At 45.0% G+C, this 16,879-nt stretch overlaps 1 protein-coding gene across 2 annotated transcripts in view; it reads left to right on the top strand.

The window, feature by feature from the left end:
- Positions 1-16,879, top strand: part of LOC311000371 (uncharacterized protein) — a 28,794-nt gene extending 11,915 nt beyond the window's left edge. Inside the window, exons 1-4 of one of the 2 annotated variants that reach the window (XM_083991054.1) lie at positions 13,100-13,157; positions 15,598-15,897; positions 16,008-16,082; positions 16,639-16,879. In XM_083991054.1, coding sequence (XP_083847180.1) covers positions 15,693-15,897; positions 16,008-16,082; positions 16,639-16,799 — 441 coding nt within the window. In that variant the 5' untranslated portion in view covers positions 13,100-13,157; positions 15,598-15,692 and the 3' untranslated portion in view covers positions 16,800-16,879. Of the gene's footprint in view, positions 1-13,099; positions 13,158-15,597; positions 15,898-16,007; positions 16,083-16,638 lie in introns of those variants that run through there. The other variant, XM_083991053.1, reaches the window with a different exon arrangement.

The following is a 16,879-nucleotide window of genomic DNA, read 5'->3' as shown; positions in this document are numbered from 1 at the left end:
TTACTATTATCATATGATTAAAATATTGACCCATGAACTTATTTTAGCAAAATTCTACGTTAAACTAATCTGTGTTTCACTGAAATAAATATTGATTCATATGATTAACTGTTAGTACATAATGTAATGAGAATAATATATTGAATAATTCTCAAAACAATTATTAATACATTTCACAATAAGCTCAATATATTTTACACAATCAGACATGTTCATGCAATTTTAATATGACTAATTAGTACAATCATTTTTTAAAATTTCAATATCATCAACAATTTATCTTTGTTTGATTTTTAAATGTAATATTTTACATACATTTTCATGACTCATTTGTTCTTCTTAAAATAAATATTTCATATAAAATGTGAATTGATTTGAGGAGAAGAGAGAAAAGAAAAGCCGTGTGATGGTTGATGAAGCAGCAGAATGAGAATCCAGACTGAACTCACAATTCTCACTTTTTAGACTCTTCACAAACGTTTCAGCTGCAGCAGAAATAAAGAAATAAAGAATTCCTTCTGCTGTTCAGAGATTCAAACCTCTTTTCACTCATGGTTGAACTTTGTCATTGAAGAACGGCTGCATCAGGAACTTTGTACTAAACTCTGAACAAACTAACATGTAAAGTCTGAAACAGCAGAAACTGACTTCAAACACATTTTAACTTCTTCAATAAAATAACTGAAGGGAAATAAAAGTTTGTTCTTACCTGTTACAAACAGTTTAGTTCCAGAGCCAAAGATGTGGTAGTGCTTGTCTGTTCCTCCACAGTGAGAAAGACTAATACAAAAACCCGTCTGCTGCTGAATGTGTCAGCTGAGCTGAACGAGTCCACATTATGAACCAGGATCATGTTTCAGCTCCATCATGTGTTTCTCTAACGTTCACATCAACATCACTGTCTCTTCTTCTCTTTTCTTTTGGCTTCACACTGAAACATATCAACACATATTCACATTGAAGTTGGTCCAGACGTTCATGTTCCCCTCAGGATGAACCATTGCTCCAGTTTTATCACATGATTTAAAGTTGGTTTGTTGTTTAGAGTTTTTATGTTTGGTATGATTTTATTCATTTAGCTCCTTTGACTGTTTCTGTTGCTCTTGTTTTCTCATTGAGCTTCTGTGTTTCTTCTCTGTCCTCAGTGTGTGGAACAACAGGAAACCTGCTGAAATATCTGATAACGACATGGATCAACATCAAAGAAAAGTCTAGAAAAAGTGTGTGATGTGGAGGTGAAGTGTGTGAACCTGGGCTGTGGTTTACTGCTCTCTTCCTGTCACTGACGCTGTTTGACATCTGTTCATCTGGAGGTTTTTGTTCAGGCTGCAGGGATCATTTCTCACTGTGGAGGAACTTTCTTATCACAGACGCAGTAGTAGGAGGCTGAATGAGAGAGTTTAACTTTCTCTATCTTCAACTCACAGCCGTTCTGTTTATTAGAAACTGTGAAATCATCTTTCTGAGGATGATTGTAATCTGACTTTATTTTACCAGTTTGCCTGTTAAAACGCAGAATCACTGTGAATGTTTCTGTCTCTCTATTCTGGAACCAGAACACATATTCATTGTGATTACACAGCTCGGTTCCTTCACAGCTGAAGGAGACAGATTCACCAACTCTCCTGGTCAATGATAACTGGTCCTGGACCAGCTCTGCTGCCATGGCAACCAGTGCTGCAGAGACACAGACAGGTAGATGAAGGTCAGTGTGACGGTGGTAGTGACAGGTAGAGTGTGTGGGCTCCTGATTGGCTGGAAACACTCACCTGAACACAGACAGCACAGAGCAGCAGCTGGGAGGAAAAGCATTTTGTGAATCAGTGGTGTTTCCTCTGGAGAAGCTGAGGAGAAGTGGAGCTCTGATGCTGCTGAGGCCAAACAAGGACGAGCTGTGAGCTCAGACGAGGCCACGTGGTTTCTGACGGCTCCTCCAACTCCCATCAGCCCCTGCTGCTGCTGATTGACAGACATTTGTCTCTTGGTCTTTTTTTTTTTTTTGAAAAAAAAAGAAAATACCTCCTGTGTTTCCTCATTATAAAGTGGCGTTAGCGTTTCCTCAGTTCACTGTGGTTTTAACAGCTCCCTGTCATGAAAGCATTGTGGGATGGCAGGTGGGTGGAGCTGTGGTCTGTCTCTCATGTCTCTGTGTAAAGCACTTTGAGTTACAATTACTGTATGAAAAGTGATATACAAATAATTTAATTTGATTTGATTCTGCTTATTTTGTTGAAATTGGTTAAAGCTTTTCTTATTTCCAAAATGTGAAGTAACTTGTTTGATTTGAAATACAGGTTGATGTGTTTATTTAAACCCAAATGAAAATATGTTCATTTGGGTTATAAGGTAGAGTAGAGTAGAGTAGAGAATAATTGAACGTAGCGTTAGTTCTGGCAGGCCATGACGTCAAGCTCTTAATCAGCACAGCCTAACTGTCTTCACCTGTGCAGATCAGCTGATGGCTCAGCTGACTCTCCGTGGCTGCTTCCTATTGGGGAACTGCATTCAGAGCGCGCTATTTAAACTACTCTAGCCCGACATCACCTCCCTTGCTGCTGCTGCTTCCTCTGCCGGCTTTTTTGCAACCCACCTCCACCCCAGCTCCTCCTGTCATTGTATCTTGTTGGTTGCTCTGCTCTGTCTGGGTTTTCTTTGCTGCTGCGCTCCCTGCTTATGCCGTTCATGATGGCTCGTGAAGGGCAGGAAGGTGCTCTTCCTGCCTCAGGCTTTCCACGCAAGCGCGTGGAAGAGCAGGGGGTCCCAGAACAGTACCATACCGCCAAACTAAACTGTGCAAGTAAATAAATATTATTTTGACATAGTGGTCCTGACAGAACTTTATTCATCCCTAGGAGAGAAATTCAAATTAGTCCAGTAGCTCACACGACAATGACACACAAAAGAAAGACAGATGGAGCAGGGCCGCCGGATGTAGCAGGGCCGCTGGATGGAGCAGGGCCGCCGGGTGGAGCAGGACCCCCGGATGGAACAGGACCGCCGGATGGAGCAGGACCACCAGGTGGAGCAGGACCCCCGGATGGAACAGGACCGCCGGATGGAGCAGGACCACCAGGTGGAGCAGGACCCCCGGATGGAGCAGGACCGTCGGATGGAGCAGGACCCCCGGATGGAGCAGGACCGCCAGGTGGAGCAGGACCCCCGGATGGAACAGGACCGCCGGATGGAGCAGGACCACCAGGTGGAGCAGGACCCCCGGATGGACAGGACCGTCGGATGGAGCAGGGCCGCCAGGTGGAGTAGGGTCGCCAGGTGGAGCAGGACCGCCAGGTGGAGCAGGACCGCCGGATGGAGCAGGGTCGCCAGGTGGAGCAGGACCCCCGGATGGAGCAGGACCGCTGGATGGAGCAGGACCCCCGGATGGAACAGGACCGCCGGGTGGACCAGGACCACCAGGTGGAGCAGGACCGCCGGATGGAGCAGGAACCGCCGGATGGAGCAGGAACCGCCAGGTGGAGCAGGAACCGCCAGGTGGAGCAGGACCACCGGATAGAGCAGGACCCCCGGATGGAGCAGGGCCGCCTAGTGGAGCAGGACTGCCAGGTGGAGCAGGACCGATGGTGAAGTGGATGATCCAGGCCGTCCAGAATGGCCTCCTCCATCCTCAGTGCTCATCTCTCCACCACACCCCCCAGTGAGTCCATCAGGGAAACATGACTGAAGTCTGTCATCACTAAAGGTGCCTCCGGATGTTTAGTCTGTATCCTAGCAACAACTTTATGGAGAACTTCAGATGGAACTTAAGCAGTTGCCATTGGGTGGGATGTACACAAGTGTTGTTATGATTCGGAAAAAAAATAAAATAAATGTCTACTTTCTGAGTCTTCACCAATATCTCCAGCTCTTCATCACTCTTGTTGGGCAGAGAGTTGATATTTCCAATGATGACTGACCTGACCTGCTCTGTATATTAACACTCTCAACTCAATTCAACTCAAAATGTATTGCTATAGCACATTTAAAAACAACCTTTGTTGCCCAAAGTGCTGCACAACGTACACTCATTGCATCAAACAGTCAGAGGAAATGACTGGATGAATATTTCAATGGATTTTTTTTCAAATATCTAATATCAGTTTTATTTATTTTCCAAACATTATTTTCATGTCAAGAAACAGAGCCTCGGTCTCACTTTACACAGTGAGAAGCTCTTCCTGTGTTTCTGCTGAAATCATCGGCCCACAAGACACAGAAGAAGCTCGCCCCCCTGTGGCGAGGTAGAAGATGTGCGAGGACATCCAGATGAGGCTGACTACGGTTGCCATGACAACACAACGATGAAGAAGCCTTGCGTCAAAGGTCAGGTTTCAGGTCAGCTGTCATTCAGCTGAACAGAGTCAGTCATGAAAGACAATGAAATATAAATATATAAAGCTTGTCCATTATTGTGACTCTGAATATCAGACCACATTTAATGAGATGATGATGCAGAAACGGAGGAAGGTCCAAGAGATTTAATCACTATTTCTTATTATTAAACCCTCATATAACAATTAGTTATATAACAGGATCACCTCATGTATGACACAATATAATTGAACCCTAATAACTGGCGGTAGAGTGTATGAGATCCTTTGTATTGGTGTAATCTATGTTATAGGATATGAGTCTCAGCTTTTAATAAACTAATCAATAACTCAGTGTGTAGACCGAAGCAGTGTGTTGTTTGAACCAGCAGAGGGCAGCAGTGTTAAGGTTTCACTCCTGACAGCAGGAGGAAACAGAGAGGAGCTCATCAGAGACTGAAAGATGAACTGATGTTGATTCAAAATTCATTCAACACTCAACAAACTTGACTTTAATTTGTTGTTTTTGCTTCTTTAAGATCACAGCTGAGGAGCTCTGTGGATTTGTACTGTTGTGTTTCCAGCACAGCTGTTCAACAACAGGTGACAGTGTGTGTTACTGAATTGACCTGAATGTGTTGTTGTGTTTCTGCATCATGGTGACCCAGATTCTTTTTTATTTGCTTCCAGATTAAAATCAAGAGCAACTTTCCACTGATTCACTTCAGAGAAACAGAGAATTTCGGGAAAACAATCACCATTCATAAAAAACAGACAAAAAAAGTTGGAAATAATGAGAATAAACCAAGATAAAGAGTTGAATTAGTAAATGAACCTCCTCTGCAGGCTGCCACCTCCCACTCAAGAGGAAAAAACACACAGAAGCTTCAGCTGAAGACAGACATGAAAATAATGTTAGAAAAAAAGATAAAGATATTAGATTGTTTGAAATAACTCAATTGAAATACACAAAGTAGTGGAGGCCAGTCTGTTTAAGACCAGAGAGACTCCATGTCCTGTCATTTCCTCTGACTGTTTCATGCAAAGAGTGTTAATATACAAACAAGAACAAACAACCATTCAGATAATATTCAATATCATCTTAAAATAATTCTCAGGCTTCAATGGATGATGACACATTTTCATTTAAAATAAAAACATTAACCTGTATTTCAAATCAACAAAGCAGAGCAATTCACTTCACATTTTATAAATATGAAAAGCTTTAATCAATTTCAACAAAATAAGCAGAATCAGATCAAATTAAATTATTTGTATATCTCTTTTCATACAGTAATTGTGACTCAAAGTGCTTTACACAGAGACATGAGAGACAGACAGCCCCACCCACCTGCCATCCCACAATGCTTTCATGACAGGGAGCTGTTAAAACCACAGTGAACTGAGGAAACGCTAATGCTACTTTATAATGAAGAAACACAAAGGTACTTTTTCAAAGAATAAAATAAAAACAAATATAAAAGCTAAGAAATAAAAGCTAATCCCTGAATTAAACAAAGTAAAATGACAGAAATAAAATAAAATGCATGGTATGGTGCATGTTATGGGTATAGGCATAGGGGGTATAGGTGTGTGTGTTTCCTTGCCAGGTACCGTGGTGCTGCTGACGTCATCCTCGTCATCCTCGTCATCCTCGTCATCCTCGTCATCTCACGTCCGAGCCGGAAACCGGAAGCCGGAAGTCAAGACGTTATAAAAGCCGGCTGGAGGGGCAGATCGGTGGGCAACAGTCACAGTCTGCACGAGGCTGTTGGCCCCTCGCCGTGTTCCTTTTTCCTTTTGTCTTTGGTTGGGGGTTAGGCTTTAGCTTTGGTTGTTGTTTTGGTTTGGGGATTGTTTTTCCCCTGGTTTGTTTGTGCTTTCCTTTTAGTTTATGGGTGGCGTTCCTTTTTGTACTTTGTTGCTCCTTTTGTTTTGTTATTGGTTTAACGCCACCCGCTACGCCCCCGTTACCTGTTACATTATTGTTTATCCAATAAATCCACTTATCATTGCCTCTTGTCCCCTGCGCACTCTTTTGTTACTGCTCCCGCACCCCTAGACTCAAGGGGGGTCGTAACAAATTGGGCGCTCGTCCGGATCTTTGTAAAACCTTTTGAAGTAGTCCGAGTTATTGTGTGCAGGGTAGCGTAGCATAGTGTTATGCCACGCTTTGTTTTGGCTCAGTTTGTAAGAAATCCCACACTTGATCAAATCGAAGTCTGTAAGCGGAAGAATCTAGTGGCCATTGCGAGGCGTTTCGGCTTCTCGGTAGAACCAAAAGCGGTAAAAGCAGAGCTAAAAAAGCAGGTCATGAGCAAACTTGAGGAGATGGAAGTTTTGCCTCCGGTTTTGCCTCCGGTAGCTCCAGTGCAGGCGGATGGCATCCTGCAGCTGGGTAGTCAGGGGAGTCCCCCACGTGCAGCGGCTGGCGAGGTTATGGGGCAAGGTGCCCTGGGCGTTGACTTGGAGGGAGGTGCGCGGGGCAAAACGCCGTTCACCCTTCCTCGGTTTGAGCCCTTGTCTCCGGGGTCTTCCAGTGGGCGAGACGAGGCACGGGTGAAAGTCCGGTTGGCTCGTCTTCAGCTGGAGTCCAAGGAGCAGGCCCGCCAGGCCGACCGTGAGTTCTGCCTGCAAGTCAAAAAAATGGAGCTGGAAATCGAGGCTGACACGGCCGTCAGGCTGAGGAAGCTTGAGCTCGATGCCCAAGGGCAGGCTCAGCGTGTGTCAGAGCCGGTAGGCATGCCATCCATATCTCCCAGTTTGTCTCGTAATCATTTTGACATCAGTAAACATGTGGCGTTGGTGCCACCTTTTCGGGAAGCCGAGGTGGACTCGTACTTTAACACATTTGAGCGCTTGGCCATTGCTTTGAAGTGGCCCGATGACGTGTGGCCACTGTTGTTACAATGTAAATTGCATGGGAAAGCCCAAGAGGTGGTTTCGGCGCTCCCTCTTGAGGATAGTTTGAGGTACGACACAGTAAAAGAGGCCATTCTGCGAGCATACGAATTAGTACCTGAGGCATATAGGCAAAAGTTTCGTGGTCACCGAAAAAATCCTTCACAGACATATGTAGAGTTTGCACGAGATAAAGCAACATTGTTTGATAAATGGTGCTCTGCCTGTAAAATTAGAGATTTTGCAGAGCTGCGAGAGCTTGTGTTAATAGAGGAATTTAAAAAGAGTTTACCAGATCGTGTAGTAGTTTATCTGAATGAACAGAAAGTGAAGGTGTTATCGGCTGCAGCAGTTCTGGCCGATGAATATGTGCTTACTCACAAGGTTGTATATCCTTCTTCTCCTTCTCCAGGCCCAGATCGTTCGCGTCCGGCTTCCTCGTTCCAGGGTCAGGTGAACCGAGCTCGCCCCAGCGTCACGGAGGAGAGAGAGTGCTTCTATTGACACAAACCGGGGCACGTCATTGCAAATTGCATGATGTTAAAAAGAAAAGAGCAGTCGTATCCGGCGTCGATGGTGCGACATCCAAAAGGTGTTGGTTTGATAAAAGTAGCTCCTCCACAGAGGGTCGATCCAGCACCGAGCGGCACCGGGTTTGACCCGTGTTTCCAGCCGTTCATTTTTGATGGGTTAGTATCTCTTCCCGGAGACCCAGGGGAGAAACAGCCCGTACAGATTCTGCGCGACACAGGTGGGTCTCAGTCAGTTATTCTTGCCAGCGCGTTGCCGTTCTCTGAAAAGTCTGCTTGTGGCTACAGTGTAATTCTCAGTGGCATTGAAATGGGCTACGTCCCGCAGCCGCTGCATTTCGTGCGCGTTGAATCCAAACTAGTCACTGGCGTGTTTGCTGTAGCCATTTGTCCTGCGTTACCTATTCGAGGCGTTACCATGTTGTTGGGGAATGACATTGCTGGGGGTAAAGTAACTCCTTCCCTCGAGGTTTTGGACACGGCGCCCCGCATTAGTTCCCGGCCGGATGATGCGGTGCAGCCGGAGTTCCCCTCATGCGTAATTACGCGCGCTCAGTCCCGGAGACGCGCCGCGGAATGTAAAGGTTCCAACGCTGCCAATGTTGATTTAACTGACTCTGTGTTTGTTAAACTCTTTACAGAGGATGCGGTTCCAGATCCAGCACCAGCTGCTGATTCTCCTGCATCAACTACAGTGACGAAGGTACCCAGTACTCGCTCCTCGACCAGCACACAGGTGCCTATTACGCGAGAGAAATTAATCACAGCACAAAAGTCTGATGCGAGTCTGGTGAAATGTTTTGCGGCTGTGGAGAAAGTGGATACTCCTAAGCTGGGTTCCACTGCGTTTTTCATTGACAATGGTGTTCTGATGCGTCGGTGGTCGCCGTCGTCAGAGGAAGAATTTGACTGTGGGGTGGTGGATCAAATTGTGGTTCCCTCGGTTTATCGAGACCAAATTTTGAGCTTAGCACATGAGAGTCCCTGGGCAGGTCATTTGGGTGTAAATAAGACCTATAACCTAGCCCTGAGACATTTTTTTTGGCCCGGTCAAAAATCAGATGTGGTTAATCATTGTCGCAGCTGTCACACGTGCCAGGTGGTGGGGAAGCCGAATCAGGTGATTCCGCCGGCTCCCTTGCGACCAATTCCTGCCGTGGGAGAACCGTTTGAAAGAGTCCTGGTAGACTGCGTGGGTCCGTTGCCCAGAACAAAATCCGGTCATCAGTATTTACTGACTATAATGTGTGCGTCGACTCGGTTTCCTGAGGCTGTGCCTCTGCGTAAGATTACAGCCAGTGTTGTTGCAAAGGCTTTAACCAAGTTTTTTGCTACGTTCGGGTTACCAAAAACAGTACAGACTGATCAGGGCACAAATTTCCAGTCTAAATTGTTTAAACAAGTGCTCCACTCGTTGGGGATCAAGCACGTTGTCTCGAGCGCGTATCATCCCGAATCGCAGGGCGCGCTTGAACGGTGGCACCAGACACTCAAGTCCATGCTGCGTAAATACTGCTTGGACACGGGCAGAGGTTGGGATGAAGGCGTCCCCTTTGTTCTTTTTGCTGCTCGCGACGCAGTACAGGAGTCTTTGGGGTTTAGTCCTGCAGAGCTGGTGTTCGGACACACCATGCGCAGTCCGTTAAAGGTGCTAAAAGAGAAGCTATTGTCTACTGATGCGTCTCCAAATGTGAACGTGTTAGATTTTGTCTGTAAATTCCGTGAACGTTTGCATCAGGCTCGTTCGGTGGCGCACAGTGCCCTCGGTGGCTCACAGGAAAAAATGAAAAAGCAATTTGATCGTTCGGCTGTTGCTCGGCACTTTAATATTAATGACAGTGTTCTTGTTCTGCTCCCGTTGCCGGGTTGTTCTCTGTCAGCGCGTTTTTCTGGTCCGTATAAAGTTTTGAAACAATTGAGTGAGACGGACTATGTGATCGGTACGCCAGACTGGCGGCGGAAAACTCGCGTGTGTCACATAAACATGTTGAAGCGGTATCATTCTCGTGGCGATGACGCGCGCTCCCTTGGAGAGGATGCTGCTGTCTCTGTGGGTGGTTGCTCTGCGCTCATTGTAACGAAAAATGATTCCGGTGATGAGGATGGGTTGCCTTCTGCGCCATCTTCCCAGCAAAGTGCACGGTTGCCGAATTCCAAAATGCTCCGAGTGTTACCGGATCACCTGCAGCATTTGGAATCCGCGCAACAGCGTGACATTGTGGAACTAGTGGCGCAGTTCCCATGTCTTTTTGGTGATGTGCCTACGCGCACCACAGTGATTGAACATGACATCGATGTGCGGAGCGCTAAGCCGGTAAAACAGCATCCGTACCGTGTAAATCAGATCAAAAGAGACTTAATGAAAAAGGAGGTTAAGTATCTCTTAGAAAATGGCTTGGCTGAACCCAGTAACAGCGCGTGGTGTTCTCCTTGTCTTTTGGAAGCGAAGCCTGATGGTTCTCAGCGTTTCATTACAGATTTTCGAAAAGTAAATGCGCTTACTGTGCCAGACTCCTATCCGTTGCCGCGGATGGAAGACTGTGTTGACAATTTGGGTGCTGCAAAGTTCGTTAGTAAGCTCGATCTATTAAAAGGATACTGGCAGGTTCCGTTAACTAAGCGCGCCGCTGAAATCTCCGCTTTTGCTACACCTGACCATTTCCTCCAGTATACTGTCATGGCGTTTGGAATGTGTAACGCACCCGCTACATTCCAGCGTTTGATTAATACTGTGTTGACTGGAGTGTCTAATTGTAATGCTTACCTTGATGATTTAATCGTGTATTCGGACTCGTGGTGTGATCACGTGAAGACGCTCACAGAGGTGTTTGAGAGGCTTGCGCGCGCGTCCCTCACGTTGAATCTTGCGAAGTGTGAGTTTGGGAAGGGTACCGTGACATATCTGGGGAGGCAGGTGGGTCGTGGCCAAGTCCGTCCGGTAGAGGCCAAAATCAGTGCCATAGTTCAGTTCCCCGTGCCGTCCACGCGTCGTGAACTGAAGCGGTTTCTCGGGATGACTGGTTATTACCGGGGCTTCTGCAGGAATTTTTCCTCCGTCGCCCAGCCTTTAACCAGTCTGACCAGTCCAAAGGGTGAATATCTCTGGACCCCGGAATGTCAGCGTGCGTTTGAGAGTGTGAAGATGTTGTTGTGTCACGCGCCGGTACTTGCTGCCCCTGATTTCTCTAGGCCGTTTAGTTTGGAGGTGGATGCGAGTGCTGTGGGAGCTGGAGCTGTCTTGATGCAGGAGGATTCTTCTGGTGTGGAGCATCCTGTCAGTTTCTTCTCGCGTAAGTTTAACATCCACCAGAGTAAGTATTCAACTATTGAGAAAGAGGCATTGGCGTTGTTGTGGGCGTTACAGTATTTCGACGTGTATGTTGGGTCGTGTAGTCTGCCCCTGGTCGTACATACGGATCATAATCCGTTGGTGTTTTTGGCGCGTATGTACAACCATAATCAGCGTCTCATGCGGTGGGCATTGCTCCTCCAAGATTATAACCTGGTGATTAAGCATAAGAAGGGCTCTGAGAATGTAGTTGCGGATGCCTTGTCTCGAGCTGTGTAACAAACCTGTGGGTTTGTATTTATGGGGGGGGGTGTTATGGGTATAGGCATAGGGGGTATAGGTGTGTGTGTTTCCTTGCCAGGTACCGTGGTGCTGCTGACGTCATCCTCGTCATCCTCGTCATCCTCGTCATCTCACGTCCGAGCCGGAAACCGGAAGCCGGAAGTCAAGACGTTATAAAAGCCGGCTGGAGGGGCAGATCGGTGGGCAACAGTCACAGTCTGCACGAGGCTGTTGGCCCCTCGCCGTGTTCCTTTTTCCTTTTGTCTTTGGTTGGGGGTTAGGCTTTAGCTTTGGTTGTTGTTTTGGTTTGGGGATTGTTTTTCCCCTGGTTTGTTTGTGCTTTCCTTTTAGTTTATGGGTGGCGTTCCTTTTTGTACTTTGTTGCTCCTTTTGTTTTGTTATTGGTTTAACGCCACCCGCTACGCCCCCGTTACCTGTTACATTATTGTTTATCCAATAAATCCACTTATCATTGCCTCTTGTCCCCTGCGCACTCTTTTGTTACTGCTCCCGCACCCCTAGACTCAAGGGGGGTCGTAACAAATGCAGTCAGAGGCGTAGATCATAACAGAAATGAGGCCAAGAGACAAATGTCTGTCAACCAGCAGCAGCAGGGGCTGATGGGAGTTGGAGGAGCCGTCAGAAACCACGTGGCCTCGTCTGAGCTCACAGCTCGTCCTTGTTTGGCCTCAGCAGCATCAGAGCTCCACTTCTCCTCAGCTTCTCCAGAGGAAACACCACTGATTCACAAAATGCTTTTCCTCCCAGCTGCTGCTCTGTGCTGTCTGTGTTCAGGTGAGTGTTTCCAGCCAATCAGGAGCCCACACACTCTACCTGTCACTACCACCGTCACACTGACCTTCATCTACCCGTCTGTGTCTCTGCAGCACTGGTTGCCATGGCAGCAGAGCTGGTCCAGGTCCAGTTATCATTGACCAGGAGAGTTGGTGAATCTGTCTCCTTCATCTGTGAAGGAACTGAGCTGTGTGACACCACTGGATGGGTAGAATGGATCCAGAAAAGAGAGACAGAAACATTCATACGGATTCTTGATATTAACAGGCAAAGTGGTAAAATATTTTCAGGTTACAATCATCCTCAGTTAGATGATTTCACACCTGTTAATAAACAGAACGGCTGTGAGTTGAAGATAGAGAAAGTTAAACTCTCTCATTCAGCCTCCTTTTACTGCAGCTGTTGGAAGAATGATCCTCCACAGTGAGAAATGATCCCTGCAGCCTGAACAAAAACCTCCAGATGAACAGGTGTCAAACAGTGTCAGTGACAGGAAGAGAGCAGTAAACCACAGCCCAGGTTCACACACTTCACCTCCACATCACACACTTTTTCTTGACTTTTCTTTGATGTTGATCCATGTTGTTATCAGATATTTCAGCAGGTTTCCTGTTGTTCCACACACTGAGGACAGAGAAGAAACACAGAAGCTCAATGAGAAAACAAGACCAACAGAAACAGTCAAAGGAACTAAATGAATAAAATCATATCAAACATAAAAACTCTAAACAACAAACCAACTTGAAATCATGTGATAAAACTGGAGCAACGGTTCATCCTGAGGGGAACATGAACGTCTGGACCAACTTCAATGTGAATATTTGTTGATATGTTTCAGTGTGAAGCCAAAAGAAAAGAGAAGAAGAGACAGTGATGTTGATGTGAACGTTAGAGAAACACATGATGGAGCTGAAACATGATCCTGGTTCATAATGTGGACTCGTTCAGCTCAGCTGACACATTCAGCAGCAGACGGGTTTTTGTATTAGTCTTTCTCACTGTGGTGAGGCGGGTACTACCAGACCTTTGCCTCTGGAACTAAACTGTTTGTAACAGGTAAGAACAAACTTTCTCTTCAGTTGTTTTATTGAAGAAGTTAAAATGTGTTTGAAGTCAGTTTCTGCTGTTTCAGACTTTACATGTTAGTTTGTTCAGAGTTTAGTACAAAGTTCCTGATGCAGCCGTTCTTCAATGAAAAAGTTCAACCATGAGTGAAAAGAGGTTTGAATCTCTGAACAGCAGAAGGAATTCTTTATTTCTTTATTTCTGCTGCAGCTGAAATGTTTTAGTCTAAAAAGTGTGATATTGTGAGTTCAGTCTGGATTCTCATCAGCTGCTGCTTCATCAACCATCAGACGGCTTTTCTTTTCTCTTCTTAAATCAATTCACTAGTACATGAAGAACTGAGGATTTTACTGCTCAGGCCACTGTTTCTACCAAATTAGCCATTAATCAGTTAATCACATGTATAATCTGTATAATTGTTCAACTGTTTAATAAATGTAAAAACACTAATCATGAATATAGATAACTAGTCTTAAAGCTTAAAGTCAGCAATTGTAGCAGTTAAAGCAGAAGTAAGTGATATATTTGTGTTAATATAAGTCTTAAATAGTTATATCTTCCGACAGCAATCACTTCTATAGAGTGTTTGGTCTGAAACACGGGTCTGTCAGTCACTCTGTTCTGCTCTGAGCCGAGGAGAAAACATTTATCGTATCCTACAGTTTTTATCCAATGAGGAGAGAGAACGGCATGCAGGGCTGTGTGTGCAGCCAAGGGACGCCGTGAATGTGGCGACGTAGGGACGAGGACTGTTATGGTGCGTTCAAGGAAACTCGTATTTTTCCGACCGTGAAGTGGTACCAGTTCGATCTGGTACGAGTTCACCGGTCGGAAGTTACGAGTGGCCGTTACAGTGACTTTCACCGGGAAAACAGGTCGGAAAAACACGAGTGGGTTGCCTGGAACGCTACAAAGTCGTAAGTTGTGACTTGAAGCTGTAATTTACGATTTCAAAAGCCTGCCTGGAACGCAGCATTAGCGAAAACGACCGGACCACTTACTTCTGCTTTAATAGTAGATAATAACGGAATGAAATTGGATAAATTATTTCAAACATCATGTAAAATATGTTTGTAATTATTTAAAGAGAACTATATATTAATATATTGTTTTACTATTTAAATTTAGTGGTGAGAATTATTGTAATTGTTTATAACTATTTATAGGACTGTGATTTTTATATCGCTGAAACATATATTTATTTCAATTGAGAATTAACCTAAAATTTTGAGAAGGTAAATGTTTAAATCATAAGATTATAATCAATTTACAATTAAATGTAGTATCCATACATAAAATATAAACACGCACAGAAATTCTACATGAATGTTGATGTAAGAAAATATGTTCACTAATTTCTAATTTTATAAGATTTAATGGCAGCAGCGTTTCAGTGCTAAAACTTCAGGCAAAAAAGAAAAATAACGGTGTTTTCATATTAGCAACAAAATCCTGTTTCATCTATATCAAAGTAGGTTGTTAATACTGTATAGACCTTACTAACTTGGTGTTTTTATTAATAGTATATATACATATCACGTTAAACATGTATTTAACATACAATGAATACACAAATATGATCTTAGCTGATGATTTACAAAGGGAAATATGAATGTGAAATATTTAAAGTGTTTTTCCATGTGTGACTTTGTCGAAGCTGATCTTTGTCTGATCAATCAAGATTTATTTGTATAGTACATTAAAACAGCCCAAAGGGGGCCAGAGACCTTTACAATAAAATAGTAAATAAGTTAAAAGTCGTTTAGACATTCAAGACATTCCAGAACAACAGTAAAAGACAACAATAAAAACACAGAATAAACATGGCACAACAATCTTAAGTGTTAAAAGCCATCTTAAAAAGGAAGCTTGTAAGTTTTGATTTAAAAAGACCAAGGTCAATGATGGTACGCAGGTCGGGGAGGAGTTTGTTCCACAGTCTGGGCATTTACTGTAAATTAAAAAACTTTGAAAATTTCTACCAAACCAATGGTACATGCTACAGTTTTGCAATTTTCGCCAAAATGTCGCCCCAATCCTACTGATACTTAAACTCATTACAAATTAGTCCATCACTCAGGTTTTTTTCAAAATCTGTGAAACGTATTAAACCTATCTCCTCCCACAATGTTTGCTCAACTGACACCAAACTTGCTCGAGAGCATCTTCAGACTGTCCTCCACAAACGATCCACACAGATTTTTGATTAATCAAAAAATGAGCCTACAGTGCATGAAAACATTTGACTGTAAACAGTACTGTAAACATATACCATCCAATTCCTGCTAAATACATTTTCAATCTTCCTGAAAAAAATTGAGAATATTTTGGAGTCGTGGTTGATGAAGTTTGGCAAATATCAGAATTTTATCTCAAAAACAGAATTTTTGAGAATGTGTCTGTGCTGCTTGTTGCTGCTGTCAAACTTCAGATGAGCAGGTAGTGAAGCCCGTGGTGAGCGTGTACCCAGCAGCATCCAGAGCCCACCTGGAGGGGAGGAGCTCCCTGCTGTGTCTGGCCTCAGCCATGTCTCCTCCTCTGGTCCAGTTCTCCTGGAAAAGACAGAAGGAGGATGGTCCTCTGCTTCCTGCTGAGGGAGAGCAGCTGCAGCTCACAGAGCCGGGACGCTCCGCCGCCATCTTGCTGGTGGATCGGGACGCCTTCTACACGTATAAATACCGCTGCTACGTCAAGCACGAGGGGGGCACGGTGGAGGCCCAGACAGCACAAGGTGATGGAGGCTTGGTGACTGTGTTGAGCAGTGATTCAGCTTCATGTGGAGACTCTGTCACAGAGAGCAGAGCAGCACAGCACTGACATCTGACTCCTTTTCTGTTTCAGAGGTTCCAGCTGCAGCAGCCCCCTGTCCTCCAGAGAGACAGCCAGCACACCTGGCAGCTCCGCACCAAGCTGACTGTAAGATCACCTGCTGCCTCTCTGCATGGACAGTTCCAATGTTGTGCTGCAGTTAGGGCCCAGTATCAGTCTATTCACTCACTGCTCATCACATCACACTTCAACACACACTCCCTGATTCTGTCCCAGTGTCCAACAACACAACAAAGTCTAGTCCCAGAGCTTTCACTGGCCCATTCCGACTGATAACACGTGTTGGAGGCCCTGAATTCAATCTGAGGAGATACAACAACTATAGGGACTGAATCTTAGAGCTGCACTCAGTCAAGTTTTTATTGAAGAGTCAATCTAAGGACTCAGTGTGAGGTCAAAGGTCACATTGAACTAATGGTGGTGGAGTCCTTCTGTCAATCAATAACCACCTGTGTCTTTTCCCATTTGGACTTTCCATGTGATGGTGGAGTGATTTGAATAGTCATGGCCAGTTGACAGAAGAAGGTGATGGAGGCTTGGTGACTGTGTTGAGCAGTGATTCAGCTTCATGTGGAGACTCTGTCACAGAGAGCAGAGCAGCACAGCACTGACTGGTTTCTCTTTGACTCCTTTTCTGTTGCAGTGGTTCCCCTGGATCCTCTCCGGCCTCAGTGCAGGGTGAAGCTGCTCTGTCTGCTCTACACAGTGCTGATAGTGAAGAGTCTGCTCTACTGCTGTGGACTCGCTCTGCTGATGAGCCTCAGAAACACGGGACCGTCCACCAGCTGCACACAAGCTGACTGACTGTTTCCTCATCCTCTTTTCTCTCCATCACATCTCATCACTTCTTCTCATTTATCTCTTTGATCACGGCGCAGATTTTA

The sequence above is a fragment of the Trachurus trachurus genome (assembly GCF_905171665.1).
Source record: "Trachurus trachurus genome assembly, chromosome: 17".
NCBI classification, from domain to species: Eukaryota; Metazoa; Chordata; class Actinopteri; order Carangiformes; family Carangidae; genus Trachurus; species Trachurus trachurus.
This window is presented reverse-complemented; position numbering and strand designations above follow the sequence as displayed.